Here is a 14,436-nt window from a genome sequence, read left to right as displayed (position 1 = left end):
ATATTACCAGGTTCTGTCATTCAGATCTTGAATGTGGATTTGGTAAACACACTTTATTTAGCCAACTGCTTTTGAAGTTTTGCAGAACCTGACCATCTCCTGAAACTTCTCCCCTGATAAATGTAAGAGCTGTAAAGTCTTCCTGTACTTACAGTGTGGATGGGCATGCGATCACTCTTGTGCCTCGGTGGCCTTTTTACTTTAAAAAGTGTTTTTTAGGTTATACTAACCAGGAATTAGAGTTTTCAGGCGAAAAACCAGAACAGGGTTTTTATAAGATTAACAATATTATGTACCGATTGACTATGTTTGCGTTTCATGCAGTTGTTAGGAAATCGTTGTTTCATGACTTACAAATGTTTGCATCGTTTGAAATATCAGAAACATTTAAGTACTCTGGCATGCAGATTGGTTAATTTATTGCTATAGTCTTATTTTCTTAGTAGGAAAATAATAGAACTTTTTATACACTGCATGTAAACTTCTAATTTTATCTGCTAAATATCTTTACATATTTAGGTGATGGAAGTAGCTTACCTTGGGATTTCTGTTTTTATTAGTGTGATTCTTTATGTCAGCCAATTGTCTTTCTAAGATAAGACGTTAATTGGATTTACCAAAATATATTAACACTGGAACTTAATTAGCAACTGAATGCAGAGAATTTCTGATGGACCTGATTCCATTTTAGGATGAATTTGAGTAACCTCCTGTGCTTTGAAACCACATTTTGCATAAGTGATGCATATTTTCTAAGAGGGACTCAATTACGGGGACACCTGGGTGGTTCAGTGGTTGAGCATCTGCCTTCATCTCAGGTCATGATCCTGGGGGTCCCGGGATTGAGTCCCTCATCAGGGTCCCCGCAAGGAGCCTGCTTCTCCCTCTGCCGCTGCCGCTGCCTCTGCCTCTCTCTGTGTGTGTCTCTCATGAATAAACAAATCTTTTAAAAAAATAAAAGGTATCAACACAAATATCCATTAGGAATCATGTATCTGTAATATTTTCTTTTCAGTGAAGTCATATTTAGCAGTTTTGCCTAACTACGTTTCTTTTGGTAGATCACCTGTTACGTACTGCAAGTCAGCACTCTGATAGCAGTGGTTTTGCTGAAGATTCGACAGATTGCCTCTCCCTTAATCATCTTCAGGTAAAAATGTTTATTGTAGTAGGTACTGTGATTAACTTCTTCATATTTAGGTGATTTTTCAGTAGCTATATATTTCAAGACTGAATCTTTCTAATCTTTACTTCTCAAATGACAGGATAAGAATGCCAGGATGTAGATACTCTCTAAGCATTTGACTACACGTTTTAGTTTTCACTAATTATACATCTTTCTCTGACTGGACTTTTAAAAACAAAGAGACTTGTCTTTATTTTTGAGCTTTCAGTAAACACAGGTTATTTTGATCGCTAATCTATTCTCTCTGGTATTTTTCTTCTTTTTTCTTATCATTGTTTGCATATTTTACCATAATTGTTTTATTTATTTAGTAACTAACAATAAGTGTGTTCATAGCTTGCTGAATATTATATGACTTTTATGCTAGAGTGTGTCAGGTAAGCCAATAGCAGGCACATCTTTACCCTTACAGAGTTTACGGTCTGTGTGTAGTACGTGGAACCCTTGTATGCACAGGTACAGAAATATCTAGAAAGTGTTTAAAATATTTATAAGCAAATTTCAAAGAAAAGTGTTAGTGTAAGAGAAAAAAACCCAAAACGGCCTTTAGGAATCTTGTCCTTGATGGGTATACAGACAAGAGGAGACTCAGAACAAATAATCCAGTGGGCAGAACTGGGAGGTGGAGAGCCTTTTATAAAAGGAAATCTGTGGACATGAGCGTGGAAAGATAAGAATTCAGCTTTTTGGAAAGCGAGTGACTGAGTCCTTCTGAGGAAGTAAATGAGGCAGAAGCAGGAGTGGAGAGTAAATCGATGATAAGGAAGAGAAGATATGAGTGTTGACTCCTTTTCCAAATAAGGGTAATAGGTCTCTGTGTTTTTCTCATATGGGAATGACTCAGGGAAGTTGTCTGGCTGAGGACGAGGGCTCTAAGAGGACAGTGGGATTGATGCAGGAAAATCTGGGATGAATTTGTGAAGAGAAACCTAGTCCTGGAGAGGATGTGATCAGATGTACAGATTGGAGAGTTAGCTGTGAATAAAAAGGGCAGTTTCCTCTCAGAACAGAGAGACAGGAATGGTGGGGAGGGGTATGGGGATGTTGAACCTATGGGGAGAGGTGCTGGAGGAGAAAGTTAAACGTTTGTCCATCTTCTCAGCGATTCAGTGTCCTGTGCTGGGAGGAAAGGAAATGGGTGCTGAAAAGGGGACTGAGGAAAATAGTAAAGGTCTGGAATAATCTCTCTGGGAACGGGGTTGCCGATCAGGGGCAGTTTCGAGCGGTACGAGGGCCCTAACTGAGGCCCTGTACTCCCCGGAAGTATACAAGCATCGCATCACTTTGGTATTTTTGCTGATGAAACTTCGTATTTGAATTCTCCGTCTTCCCACCTGTGTCCCATTCCCAGGTTCCTGAGTCCTTGCAAGCCATGGGGAGTAGTGCTGACAGCTGTGACAGCGAGACCACCGTCACATCTTTTGGTGAAGAGCTTGTCACACCGACAGCACAAGACCAGCCTTATTTTAATGAATCCGAGGAGGAGTCTCTTAGCCCTCTTCCAAAGGGCAGGGACAAGGGCAGGGAGCAGGCGGCACCGGCTGCTGCCAAGAGGTCAGACAGCCAGGATTCCCCGCGGCGCGAGCCTGCGGCCCAGGCAGGGAGCACGCAGTCCACCTGTGGCGCAGGCGACCACACTTCTGAAGTCACTGAAGCGGGACAGGGTTTGCCTCCGGCACAGCCAGCGGACCTGCCACGGGAAGCCAGTGCCGAAAGCGATGTGGATAAAAGCAGTGAATGTGAATTTGCCCACTACACCACACACCACATTCTGAAGTCACTGGCTTCGATTGAGGCTGGGCACGGGGAGAAGGGCTCTGAAAGTGCACCCGGGCCCCCCTCGTCCGCAGACAGAGTGAACACAGCTTTGCAGCGAGCTCAGATGAAGGTCTGCAGTCTGTCTCATCAAAGAGTGGGGCGCAGCCTGATAAAGTCCAAGGATCTGTTGAAGCAGAGGTACTTCTTTGCGAAAGCCGGCTACCCTCTGAGGAGGTCTCAGTCTTTACCAACCACTCTGTTGAGCCCAGTAAGAGTTGTATCCTCTGTCAACGTCCGGCTGTCCCCAGGAAAGGAGACCAGGTGCAGTCCCCCCTCCTTCACCTACAAGTACACACCTGAAGAGGAGCAGGAGTTAGGAAAGGAGGTGGCCGAGCCTGATGGCCAGTCCTTAGTCAAATCCACTATTTTCATCTCCCCGTCATCTGCGAGGAAGGAGGCAGCGTGTCCGAGCGAGCTGACCCGCTTGGAGGAGTGCCGTCCCCGAAGGACTCCGGCCCCCGCGTCCCAGTCCACCTGTTCCCTGCACTCCGTGCGCTCCGAGTGGCCGGAGAGGCCCCTGTGCGAGCACACGCGGACTCTGAGCACTCACAGTGTTCCCAGCGTGTCCGGCGCCGCCTGCAGTGCCTTCGCCGCCCCTTTCGGGTGTCCTCACTCGCACAGACCCGCTGCCTACCCCTACCGGGCGTGCCCCGTGAACCCCCCTTCCGCCGTCGAAATGCAGCTGCGAAGAGTACTGCACGATATTAGAAACTCGCTGCAGAATCTTTCACAGGTACGGGAAGAAGATGCTCTCGTTTCTTTTACTGATCCGAGCACCTCTTAGCTCCCCGAGAGGCTGGGGCCCATCAGGCACGATCCACCTCGGCTTCGTTTTCTTACGAGTCTAGGCATACGTGTCCCTGCCCTCCTCCCACGCTCGTCCCTCCCGTCTCCAGGGGGCAGCTGTCCCGGTCCGAGCACGGCTGACCTCTCCGCCCGGGCTCGGGGTCGCCCCCCCTCCTAGAGGAGAGGCTGCTCATGAGGTAGCCCCCCTTCTTTAGCCTCTTCTCCACGGTCTGTTCTTAGGTCGTCCCTGTTATTAAAAAAGTCTTCCCTGTCAGTACTTTCTCTCCTTTTCTCTGCCATTTGACTGTGTTTACCGCCTCTTTCCTCTCTAAGCCTCCCTCCCCCTGGGCTTCTGTGTGGCCGCGCGCTCTCCTGGTTCTGCTCATAGCTCTCTAAGCTTTCCCCTCCATCTCCCGACTCCTGGTGCTGGTCTCCTGGCACAGGATGAGTCTGCTTCCACTGGGCTCAGAGACTGGAACTACCCCAGGAAGGAAAAAAAAATCAGGTAAAGTGTGCATTTGCCTAAAAAATAGTCTGTCTTGTCACGGTGAAAATTAATTGCTCTCAGATACGTTACGTGGGCTGGAAGTAATTCCCCAAAAAGGGTTTGACAATAACTACAAATTGTCTTTAGGTTTGCATTTCCCATTTCCTTTCTGAATCTCTCCCCAGGCTACTTGTGTTTAGGCAGTTGAGGAAATAAGAATGGTAGCGTGGTGTAATGATCAGAGCATTCAGCCAGGAGTCGGGGTTCAGAATGCGTGTAATAGATCCTTACGATGACATAATAGACAGGAAGCCACTAGGAAAGTAAAAATGAAAGTTGCAAGTTCTCTTTTTAAGAGAGGGAGAGAGACCTATATTTTTTTAATTTATTACTGTTTTTTGTTTTGTTTTGTTTTTAGAGAGGGAGGGGAGGAGTAGGGCCGAGGGAGGAGGAGAGAGAGAATATTAGGCTCCACGTCAGCACAGAGCCTGACACCGGGCTCGATCTCATGACCCTAAGATCACAACCTGAGCTGAGTTCAGGAGTCAGATGCTTAACCGACGGAGCCACCCAGGGTCCCCGAAAGTCGCAGCTTCTTAAGTTATGTAGTAAAGTATATTTTCTTTTAAAGATTGTATTTATTTATTTACTTTTTAGAGAGAAAGAGAGTGGGAGGGGGCAGAGAGGGAGAAGGAGAGGGCCAGGGAGGGAGGCGGAAAGACTCTCAGGCAGACTGCGGTGAGCACAGAGCCCAAGGTGGGGCTCGATCACGGGACCCTGGATCATGACCTGAGCCTGACACTTGAGCCACCTGGGCGCTGGGCGCCCCAGGGATACCTTCTTTTAAATAGAGATTTTATCCTCATGACAGTTGTCCCCTGATGATTTTTGCCCTAACCAGATGTGGGTATTTCTTCTTCCTCCTTACAAATCGCAGTTTGGTTTCTCTGTGAGCGGGACATCCAGCCTTTCAACCGTTATTACGTGAAACGTGGGGTTTCCGGGGCTCTGTTGCCTATGCCCTAATGGTGCACCTTTCTCTCTAGACCAGCTTGTCATTCTGCTCTGGATGTGGCCTTCTCCTCCTGGATGTCCCGTCAGTAACTCAGCTAATTAGTCTTCTCACTGCCCCCCAGCCCCCGAGAGACAGATACTCTCTCTGGCCTGGTCTCCGCCTGTCCCCCCACTCTCATTCCTTGTGGGTGTGCCAGGGGCCGCGCTGCATGCAGGCCCCTAAGCAGGTGTGCGTTCCGTGGCATCTGGTTTTACGGATGCCCCTGTTTCTTGGTCTTTAACCTGGAATGCCCCACCCTGGCCTTTCTTTGTGCTGTTTACTGCTGAGGCTCAGCTCAGGTGTCACCCACCAGAGCTGGGATCCTTTACTCACCTCCTCTAGGTTTTTGTTTGTTTCCATCAAGTGCTCCCCTTCCACACCCCAACGTTGTAAGTTTTGTCTCACTTCTCTCTCTCTCTTTTTTTTTTTTTTCCTTAACACCATCAGAACACGTGGAGGCTGGGAAAGCCTTTTGCCTTCCTTTTGTCTTTTTTTCTTCACCAACTAAAGTAGTGACATGTGGTAGATGCTTAACTGTCTACAAATAAGTGTGAGGATGGCTTGCTCCTCTCTCCGGCAACTCAGTAATTTCCGGCAACTCAGTAATTCTCAGATAACTCAGTCATCTGAGAATTTACTATCACTTCTACATTTTTTAGTTTTGTTTCTCTTTTCGACTTTCTTGAGGCAGGAGGGAAGTCGTACAAGACATAGATTTGAATGATACATGTTTCTTTTTCCCTCCTTTGTTCCAAATAGACCGACTTACCCCCAAAACAGTTAGGAGTACCAGAGGTGGCAGTGGGGGCTGACTTGGCTCCTGCTCACAAAATGAAGTGGGGTTTTTTTTGGTAGCGTTTTGTTTTTGTTTTTGTTTTGCCTCAAAGAGAAAATTACGTAGGCCCTAAATTCCGCCTTTTTTTAACACCTTAGATAATTTGGACGTAGCCGCTTTAACATTGATTTGTAATCATACTTTCGCTTTTTTTGAAGTACCCTATGACGAGAGGATCTGATCTTGCTGCTGCTCCATATAGTACCCAGAAATCATCTGTTCTACCTCTATATGAAGTAAGTGCTTATTTAGATCTTTTGTGTGTTACAGAGTAATTTATATGATTTAGAAGTATAATTTTGTCATACTGTATTTTAGAATACTTTTCAGGAGCTCCAGGTAATGAGGCGGAGCCTGAATTTATTTAGAACGCAAATGATGGATTTAGAGTTGGCAATGCTGCGTCAGCAAACCATGGTTTATCATCATATGACCGAGGAGGAAAGGTAAAAGTTCATTTTGTCTTAATGTAACTCAAAATATTCTTCATGCTAAAAAAAGCATTGCCAACTTTTTTATTTTTAAAGCTTCATTTTATGTCTGCTGGTGTGTACTGTTTATTTTGTGAACCACTGTAAATTAGGGCCTCGTGTTTTACTAATTAAGCTGCTTTCAATGTATTAAGGAAGCCAGTGGTTGTAATCTGTTTTTTAGTTCGGAATATTTGGGAGAGAAGGTAGAGGAAGAAAGACTGTTTGTTCTACTGGTCACACCTATGGTTTTCGCTGTTGTGCTAATTTTTAGAACTTGCGCTCTCAGTGCCTTCCACTGGCTTGTGAGAGAGTGATGAATATGAATCTCCAAACTGCTTTTTTCAACCTTGCGCCTGTCATCATACCAATAGGTATGAAGTGGATCAGCTTCAGAGTTTGAGAAATTCTGTGCGAATGGAACTTCAAGACCTGGAACTGCAGCTGGAGGAGCGCCTGCTGGCCCTGGAGGAGCAGTTCCGTGTCGTGCGCATGCCTTCTCCCTTCCGTTCCTCAGCTCTTATGGTACGGTACCTTGGGGGTTGTCAGCAGTTTTCGCTTAGGATTTATTTACAATGTTCCACATAATTTAGGACAAATGCCTTGATTTTAAAACACTTACTGTAATGGCTTTGAGGCAAGCAGAATGTTTCAGGAAACTTTCCCACAAATCAGTTGAATGTGCAAGTTGAGATTCATTAGTCTAGTTAGAAACATGCTGAAAAATGTTAATCACATGTTTTAATAAAGAATAAGGAGAAATACAAAATTTAGGGGTTTTAAAGGAAAAATGATAGTGGGTTAATATATGACTAACTTAGATTTTAATCACTGCCTGTAACTAACTGCCAAGAACATAAATCTATATTTCGCTCAGTCTTTTGTTCCCTTTTTTGCCTCCAAATAACTATTCCTTTATAATTTTTTTTCCTTATTCTGGACTCTTTGCCAGTCTTAATGTTTTTTAAGGAATCAAATGAGATCTGTTTTAAAGGCAGACAACAGGTATACAGCCAAGAGAATAAAATACTTTGTTTTGTATCATTTTTCAAACTTCTGTTTCTTTGCAGGAAATGTAAACTTCAGTTGATTATTTTTGCTATTATCTTTGCAGTTGTAAAATACATTGTTTTGACATGTTGAAACGGTCAACTTTTTTATCCTTGATTTTGTTAACAATAAATCTGTGCACGTGTGTACACATATGGAGTAGAATCAGTAGAATAGGAATGTGTACACACATACGTGTGTGTGTGGTAGGGAATAAGACTGTCATTTATCATTGATGAATGTCTTTTTCCATAAAAGGTCTCAATCCATTATTCTGAGAAATGTGTGTTGGTGACAGCAGAGAATGAGAACATCTTCTATGTACCTTCAGGCACAATAACATATTTTATATGGATCCCATGACAGTAGATAGTAACCTTTGTGACATAAAAGAATGTTGCAGGGCAATAATTAGCCAATTCATTTTATTATGAAACATTTGCATTTTGAAGAAATATTTTATACATACATACATACATATGTATATATATTGTTCTTATTTTTTCAGGGAATGTGTGGCAGTAGGAGCGCTGATAACTTGTCATGCCCTTCTCCATTGAATGTAATGGAACCAGTAAGCCTCTCTCCTTTCAAATCACTGGGGAAGGGAATGATATGACATTTCATAAACACACAATTTTCCTGGTGTAGATGAAATGTTTTGGTTATTAAATGCAGAATTTGACCTGAGCTAAATTGACTGGAAGTGACTTTGGCACTTCTGAAAGTCTTTTGCCATCTTAGGCCACTTAGAAAGCAGTTAATTGCAATGGTGATTTATCTTTATGGTATAAAGTAGGTAATGCATTATAAGAAGTATTTAATTTATGCTCCAGAGGACGTGTGCCTTCACAGTCTGATTCCAGGTCCTTTCGGTAGTTGGATTTGTAAGATGACTACTTTTTGAACGAAAGTCTGATTTTTTATTATATTTTAAAGAAATTGGTTAATTTGAGCAAAAGCATATAAGTGGCTATTTTTTTTCACTAGTTACTAATCCTTAACAAGTAATTTGGACACCCATGCAGTAACAAGTAAAATTTCATCCAACTGTATAGTCTGTTTATGTATTTTATGGCCTTCTCTCACCGTGAATTTGCATTTTCCTACATGAAAAACTCGGTAGTTCCTAAATGAATGAATTAGAAAGTCTTCACAAGCTAAAGATTTTTAAGTGATTTTTGGCAGTAATCACTGCTAGAATTTTAATCTTTTAACTACCAGTCGTAATTTCAAGGGAGAAGAATTGCAGTTTTTCTGATTTCCAGGTCACTGAACTCATGCGGGAACAGTCCTATCTGAAGTCCGAATTGGGCATGGGACTTGGAGAAATGGGATTTGAAATTCCTCCTGGAGAAAGCTCAGAATCGGTTTTCTCCCAAGCGACATCAGAGTCCTCTTCAGTATGTTCTGGTCCCTCCCATGCTAATAGAAGAACTGGAGTACCTTCTAGTGATTTAGTGGGCAAACCTAAGACTCATTTGGTACCAAGCAAGAAAGTATTCCGAGCATCAGTGGCCCTGACACCCACTGCTCCTTCTAGAACGGGCTCTGTGCAGACACCTCCAGATGTGGAAAGCTCTGAGGAAGTTGGAGCAGCTGAAGAAGCCTCGGAATTTGTAGGACCCAAATCTGAAGTGGAAGAAGGGAATGGAAAAGTCCCATTAATGACAGCTGCTGAGGAAATGCATAAAAATGTGGAGCAAGATGAGTTGCAGCAAGTCATACGGGAGGTGAGTAAAATCTATGCTTAATCTATTTGGCAGTATATGTTGGAGGAGGTTTTATTTGAACTTTATAAAGTATTCCTTTGATTTACTGTATTCGCTAATTTTCAGAGAGCTTTCCCATTGACCTTGCTCACGTCTATTAAGATATGTTTTAAATGGCATCTCTGCAAATTTTATACTCCAGTATGAAATAATAAGTATAAAGAATATGATCTATTTGGCTTAATGGATGATGATATATGGAAGATACAGATACAGAATGAAAAGAAGGTTTACTCTGAGTGATAGCATTATGTAAACCATAGTTCAAGGTTACCAAAAGGACTGCAAAAAATTAAGAAGACTAGTCACAGGTCAAAAGTTAATAGAGAAAATTTTAAAACAGCTGTTTTGGACGCTAGGATCAGGCAATAAGAAGGAGTAGTGTGTGTATATATATATGTGTGTGTGTGTGTGTGTGTGTGTATATATATATATATATAATTTAAAAAGTGAGAGTCCAGATCAAAATATTTGATGGCTTTTAATTTTTTCCTTTTTTCCCCAAATCACACTGTGTCTGGTACAAAATGTAATAGAGTGCACAGGATAAAAATTACACATGTTGAATATATATTTTTCAATCTATTCTTTTAAGAGTAACTCTAGGAAGAACCATAATTATCCATAGTTCTTCCCACTGATACTAAAACCCATGATGAAAAAGGATCTTTTCATTATTAAAAGCAGAGGGATATCCTATACATCTTAAAAAATAATCATTTCATAAAAGTCTTAATGAGGGGCGCCTGGGTGCCACAGTTGGTTAATTGTCTGCCATCAGCTCAGGTCATCATCCCACAGTCCTGGGATCAAGCCCCACATTGGGTTCCCTATCTGGCAGCAAGTCTGCTTCCCTTTTTGCTCCTTAGAGAATAAAATGAATAAATAAAATCTTAAAAAAATAAAAATAAATAAATAAAATCTTTAAAAAGAAAAACAAGAGTCTTAATGAATATGTTGCTCTGTAAGGGATAAAAGAAAACTACATATCAGATGTGAGATCCTGAAGCTTAAAGACTAGTAGGAAGGTAATTAGTAGGACTAATTCAGGAAACAATAAAAAAATTACAGAGAGAAACATGTAGTCTAATGTATTCAAGAATTTAGAAATGGAAAAGGTCAAAACGGGCCAGAGAAATTAGGGTCAGTGGCTCCCTGTTTTAAATCTACATATTTCCAGTAAATTCAGCAGTGTGAACCTAATGTGTTTTTGGAATTAATGTGTGAGTAACATAGAACGAGTTTGGTTATAGGTCAAGAATGGTGGCAACAGACCAGAATCTTCCCCTCAAATGGACCTTTGATCCTCTGGGTCCAGAGATTAGTTTATGTGTATTAATTAGGTGCCATCATTCATAGCTGCATAATAGTAGCTTGAAAAGTACATTAAAAATAAATACAGCCGTTTTTACTATAGTATGATATATACACATTCCTACACATTTGTGCTGTGTACATGGGTGCAGTAATAACCACAGAGCTTATGGAGAAAATAGGATGAGAAGCATAACCCAAACTTTAGCAGTGAGCTATTTTTTTTTTTTCTGTTTCTAGCAGTGAGCTATTTAAAAGAAGACAGAAACCTAGCAAAAATCGTAGCACAACTTTATACATATTAAATGCTTAAGAAATACGTAAATACTGCAATAAATATGGTACTTGACCTTGAAAAAAAATACCTGAAATTTGCTTGTGGAACTGGGCTTGGGAAGGGTTGCAGCTGGTGAGGTATTGCAAGGTAGCAGAGAGTGAGATGAAATCCAGCAGACAGTTTTAATACCAGATGTGGGCAGGTGTGGCTCATGACACAGTGAACGGAGCTGGCTGGTAGATAGTGAGTGTCTGTGTATTGTGCTGCGTCCCTGGGTTCTGCTGAACGCAATTATCTGCCTTCACCCAGTGTTTCTTATGGAGGAAGCTGCACACAGACACGAAATTTATATTATACTCAAGTCGTTTTCCTAATATTTCAATCAGATGGAGACAAATTTACATTTTCAAAACCAGCATTGTAGTAGAAGAGACTGCCTGCTTACAATTTTTCATGACATGAATTACCAGCTTAAAGTTTAAAAGGTCTTAATTCTATAAATGGATTTGTTCTACAAAAGTAATTTTTGTAAGTTGATTGTGTGTAGACAGTTAATGTTTAGCAAGTGCTGTAAATCCACCTTGCTCAGTTAGATGCAAATGATTATAATCCATTCTTATTTATATGTTTCACATCAAAGATTAATTGTTCCATGAAATTAAGTAATTATTCTTCTCCACATTATATTTATTGAAGAAGTAAGTTTTAAGGTACTTTTTTTCTTCCCCTAGAAATGGGATATTTTTGTTGCCTTTAGCTTGCTTTAATTTGAAAGTTTTCCTTGAAAAAGACTTAATTTCGCTTGTTTGGCATAAATATTCCCTGAATGCACACTTAAGACCTCATTTCTAAAGTTGTTAGTAGGTGGCCTGGTAAGTGCTGTGAGTAATTTCCGAGGAATGAAGCATTCCTAGACCGAACATTGATTCTTTGGCTGATAGAACATAGTATATGTTCTTTGATCCTAGGGAAGTATTTGATCATTTATATGGAACCTCCCTCCCATAAAATGGGAAAGATTTTAAAATTCTAAAGGCATTTAAACTGATATGCAAGGCAAATGTTTGAGGAAGTTTTCAAAATTTGTTACTAAACCCATTCATTAGAAACTCCTTAACCAACATTTGGCATAGTTTGGAGGAGGTTGGGCTTAACATTTGCCCTTTTGCTGTTTACAGATGAGGACTTACCAAGCAAAACGTAGGTGAAACAAGGTGTTGTTAAGAGGAATTTTGATGTACTTAAGAAAATAAACGATCTGAAGCACTTAAAAAACATATGTTATTAGATAAGTTAGTCCAATGCCATTTATAATTTTAAAAAGTAATTTGTGTTGATACTGTCTTAGCTCAGTGATAGCAGTGTTCTGTTGAACTTTGTTTACAGAATATGTAAAATCCAGATTAGTCTTGATGCCATTCCTTCCAAATCCATAATCTTTTAATACATATGGTACTGAATTCCTGTTTTTGTTAAAGCTAACATATCAGCTACCAAGAAAACTAAATTAGACGCTGCCTTTCCAGTCGATTCTGTGCCCCTGACACCATTAACAAAGCCACTCTTCAGGACGGCAGGATTTAAGCTTGGGTTGAGCAGTTTTGCAGGTGAAGATTAAGCGTGTTTGGCAGACACACGTTCAGGGAAGTTTTCTTACTGCGCTCATGGGTGCGTGAAAACAATGATGTCTGTCGGGTCTTTGTTCTCATCATTTCACCATATGTGAAGTGAAAAAGTATGCTCTCATTATAATGTGTTAATACAGTAGAATTCTTTGGAAGGAGAACTCTGAAAGTCCTTTCAGACAAATGTTTAATACACTCATTCATTCAGTAACAAAGCTTTTGTCAGATTAAAGGTACAGATCGTCTATGTTGTGGTGGGGGAAAATCACACTCCTAGAATTTGCCCAGGTGGTCTGTGGTAGATGTAATCAGTGGCCTGAAACGGTTTAGGATTACGTAAAAAAAAAAATTTAAACGATTACTTAATAGAATAAATGAGCATGTGCCATAGGAGCAAATCAACAGAATTAAGCCTCAAAGAATAAACGTAGACTGCTTTTCTCTTGAGGGAGGTCTTCTTTTTTGTTGAATGAAGCTCCTAGGCTTGGTTCATGCCTTTTAGTATCTTCACTACAGTCCACCTGACCTGCTTCATATTGTACATGTGTTTTGGCAGATGCCTGTGGCCCGGCCTTCGGGCCTGCAGTCGGTCTGCTTATGTCGAGTGAGCATCCTTTCCTTAATGTCACTCAAGTCTGTGTTTGGCCTGTACCACTTTTTGGAAATTGTGGCCGTAAGGGCAGTTTCCCATCCATCCCAGTGGAGTTTGCTCCTCATCCTTACCCCCTCCCTATGCAGCATGCAGGACTTGGGAGCTAATTCGTTTATCCATACATTTAGTCCTTCCATACATTACTAAAGGCATTTTGTTGTTTTCAGTGTTCGTCTGTCTGCCGTTCTTTGTTCTTCTACTTTCCGTGTCAGAGGTGGTGTCTCTGTCACTCTCACGCCTTCGCTCCGTGTGGCTTCTCTGTCTCTCATTCATTCGGACATCTACGGAGCACGCACTTTATGCCAGGAGACGTTGATGAGTGAGACCCAGTTCTCTCCCTGAGTAGCTCGCCGCACAGCACCCCCCGTCTGACCCCCCCTTGCTGCCCCAGGCCCTTCTCCTCCCTGGTGGGGACCATCTGTGAGCAGCACACCTTCCTGCTCTTCCCCCTCATCCAAGGTGCTCTTGCTCCAGTTTTCTGTCCTCACTGTGACCTCAAGTTGCCCTGAGTTTTCGTTGACCTACTACTTTAAAGTCTGCCATTCTCCAAGAACTTTGTACTTTTTCCTCTTGTAGCCCATGCTGGCCTCTCATTTTCTGTTCTTGTGTTTTAGTGAATTAATACATTATTTTTTCCCTCTTAATGTTTTATGAATGAATATTCATTTTGTGCCCGCCTAGATTATAGCATCCTCCTTGGTCGTGCTTCTTTAACTCCTTATTCCAGTAATATCTGTACCCTCAAAAAAGGCTGGCACACATTTTTGGTTTGTAGAGGATACTTTCTGGCTTCTGTTTTATTTTTTGAATGATGATGACGAAAGTTAATAAAATTGCCATATTGCATGGAATAACAGCACTGGAAAGATTGTACTACTCATTGTCTTCTGTAAATACAGATTTGCAGAGGTTCTGATTCAACACGTTGTGTTTGTGCTTATAATACATTGTGGCTCAGAGATTCTGGTTTTCATAATATTTGTATCCAACAAATTAAATAAAAAAATTTACTTTAAATTAAATTTATTAAATTAAATTTAAAGTAAATTAAATTTTCAATTAAAAGTAAATCCAAAGTACTATGAAAGTCAGTAACTTCTCATGATGTTT

The 14,436-nt window shown here is 41.3% G+C and overlaps 1 protein-coding gene and 1 long non-coding RNA gene across 12 annotated transcripts in view; one reads left to right on the top strand and one right to left on the bottom strand.

Annotated features, from left to right (window-relative positions):
- LOC140624297 (uncharacterized) overlaps window positions 1-14,436 on the bottom strand; it is a 130,673-nt gene that overhangs the window by 13,967 nt on the left and 102,270 nt on the right. For 3 of the 5 annotated variants that reach the window (XR_012023780.1, XR_012023779.1, XR_012023778.1), the window contains one exon: window positions 11,138-11,376. The exons of the other annotated variants lie outside the window; for them this stretch is intronic. This is a non-coding gene — a long non-coding RNA (uncharacterized lncRNA). The remainder of the gene's footprint in view (window positions 1-11,137; window positions 11,377-14,436) is intronic. 5 annotated transcript variants of the gene reach the window in all.
- ITPRID2 (ITPR interacting domain containing 2) overlaps window positions 1-14,436 on the top strand; it is a 110,741-nt gene that overhangs the window by 93,287 nt on the left and 3,018 nt on the right. For 5 of the 7 annotated variants that reach the window (XM_072811043.1, XM_072811047.1, XM_072811044.1 and 2 more), the window contains 7 exons: window positions 1,062-1,150; window positions 2,538-3,737; window positions 6,325-6,402; window positions 6,485-6,612; window positions 7,011-7,161; window positions 8,195-8,260; window positions 8,955-9,419. In XM_072811043.1, the coding sequence (XP_072667144.1) occupies window positions 1,062-1,150; window positions 2,538-3,737; window positions 6,325-6,402; window positions 6,485-6,612; window positions 7,011-7,161; window positions 8,195-8,260; window positions 8,955-9,419 (2,177 nt within the window). The remainder of the gene's footprint in view (window positions 1-1,061; window positions 1,151-2,537; window positions 3,738-6,324; window positions 6,403-6,484; window positions 6,613-7,010; window positions 7,162-8,194; window positions 8,261-8,954; window positions 9,420-14,436) is intronic. The other 2 variants (XM_072811045.1, XM_072811046.1) reach the window with 2 other exon arrangements.

This window comes from Canis lupus, chromosome 34 (genome assembly GCF_048164855.1).
Source record: "Canis lupus baileyi chromosome 34, mCanLup2.hap1, whole genome shotgun sequence".
Lineage (NCBI taxonomy): Eukaryota > Metazoa > Chordata > Mammalia > Carnivora > Canidae > Canis > Canis lupus.
The sequence above is the reverse complement of the archived record's forward strand: the minus strand, read 5'-3'. Positions and strand labels throughout refer to the sequence as shown.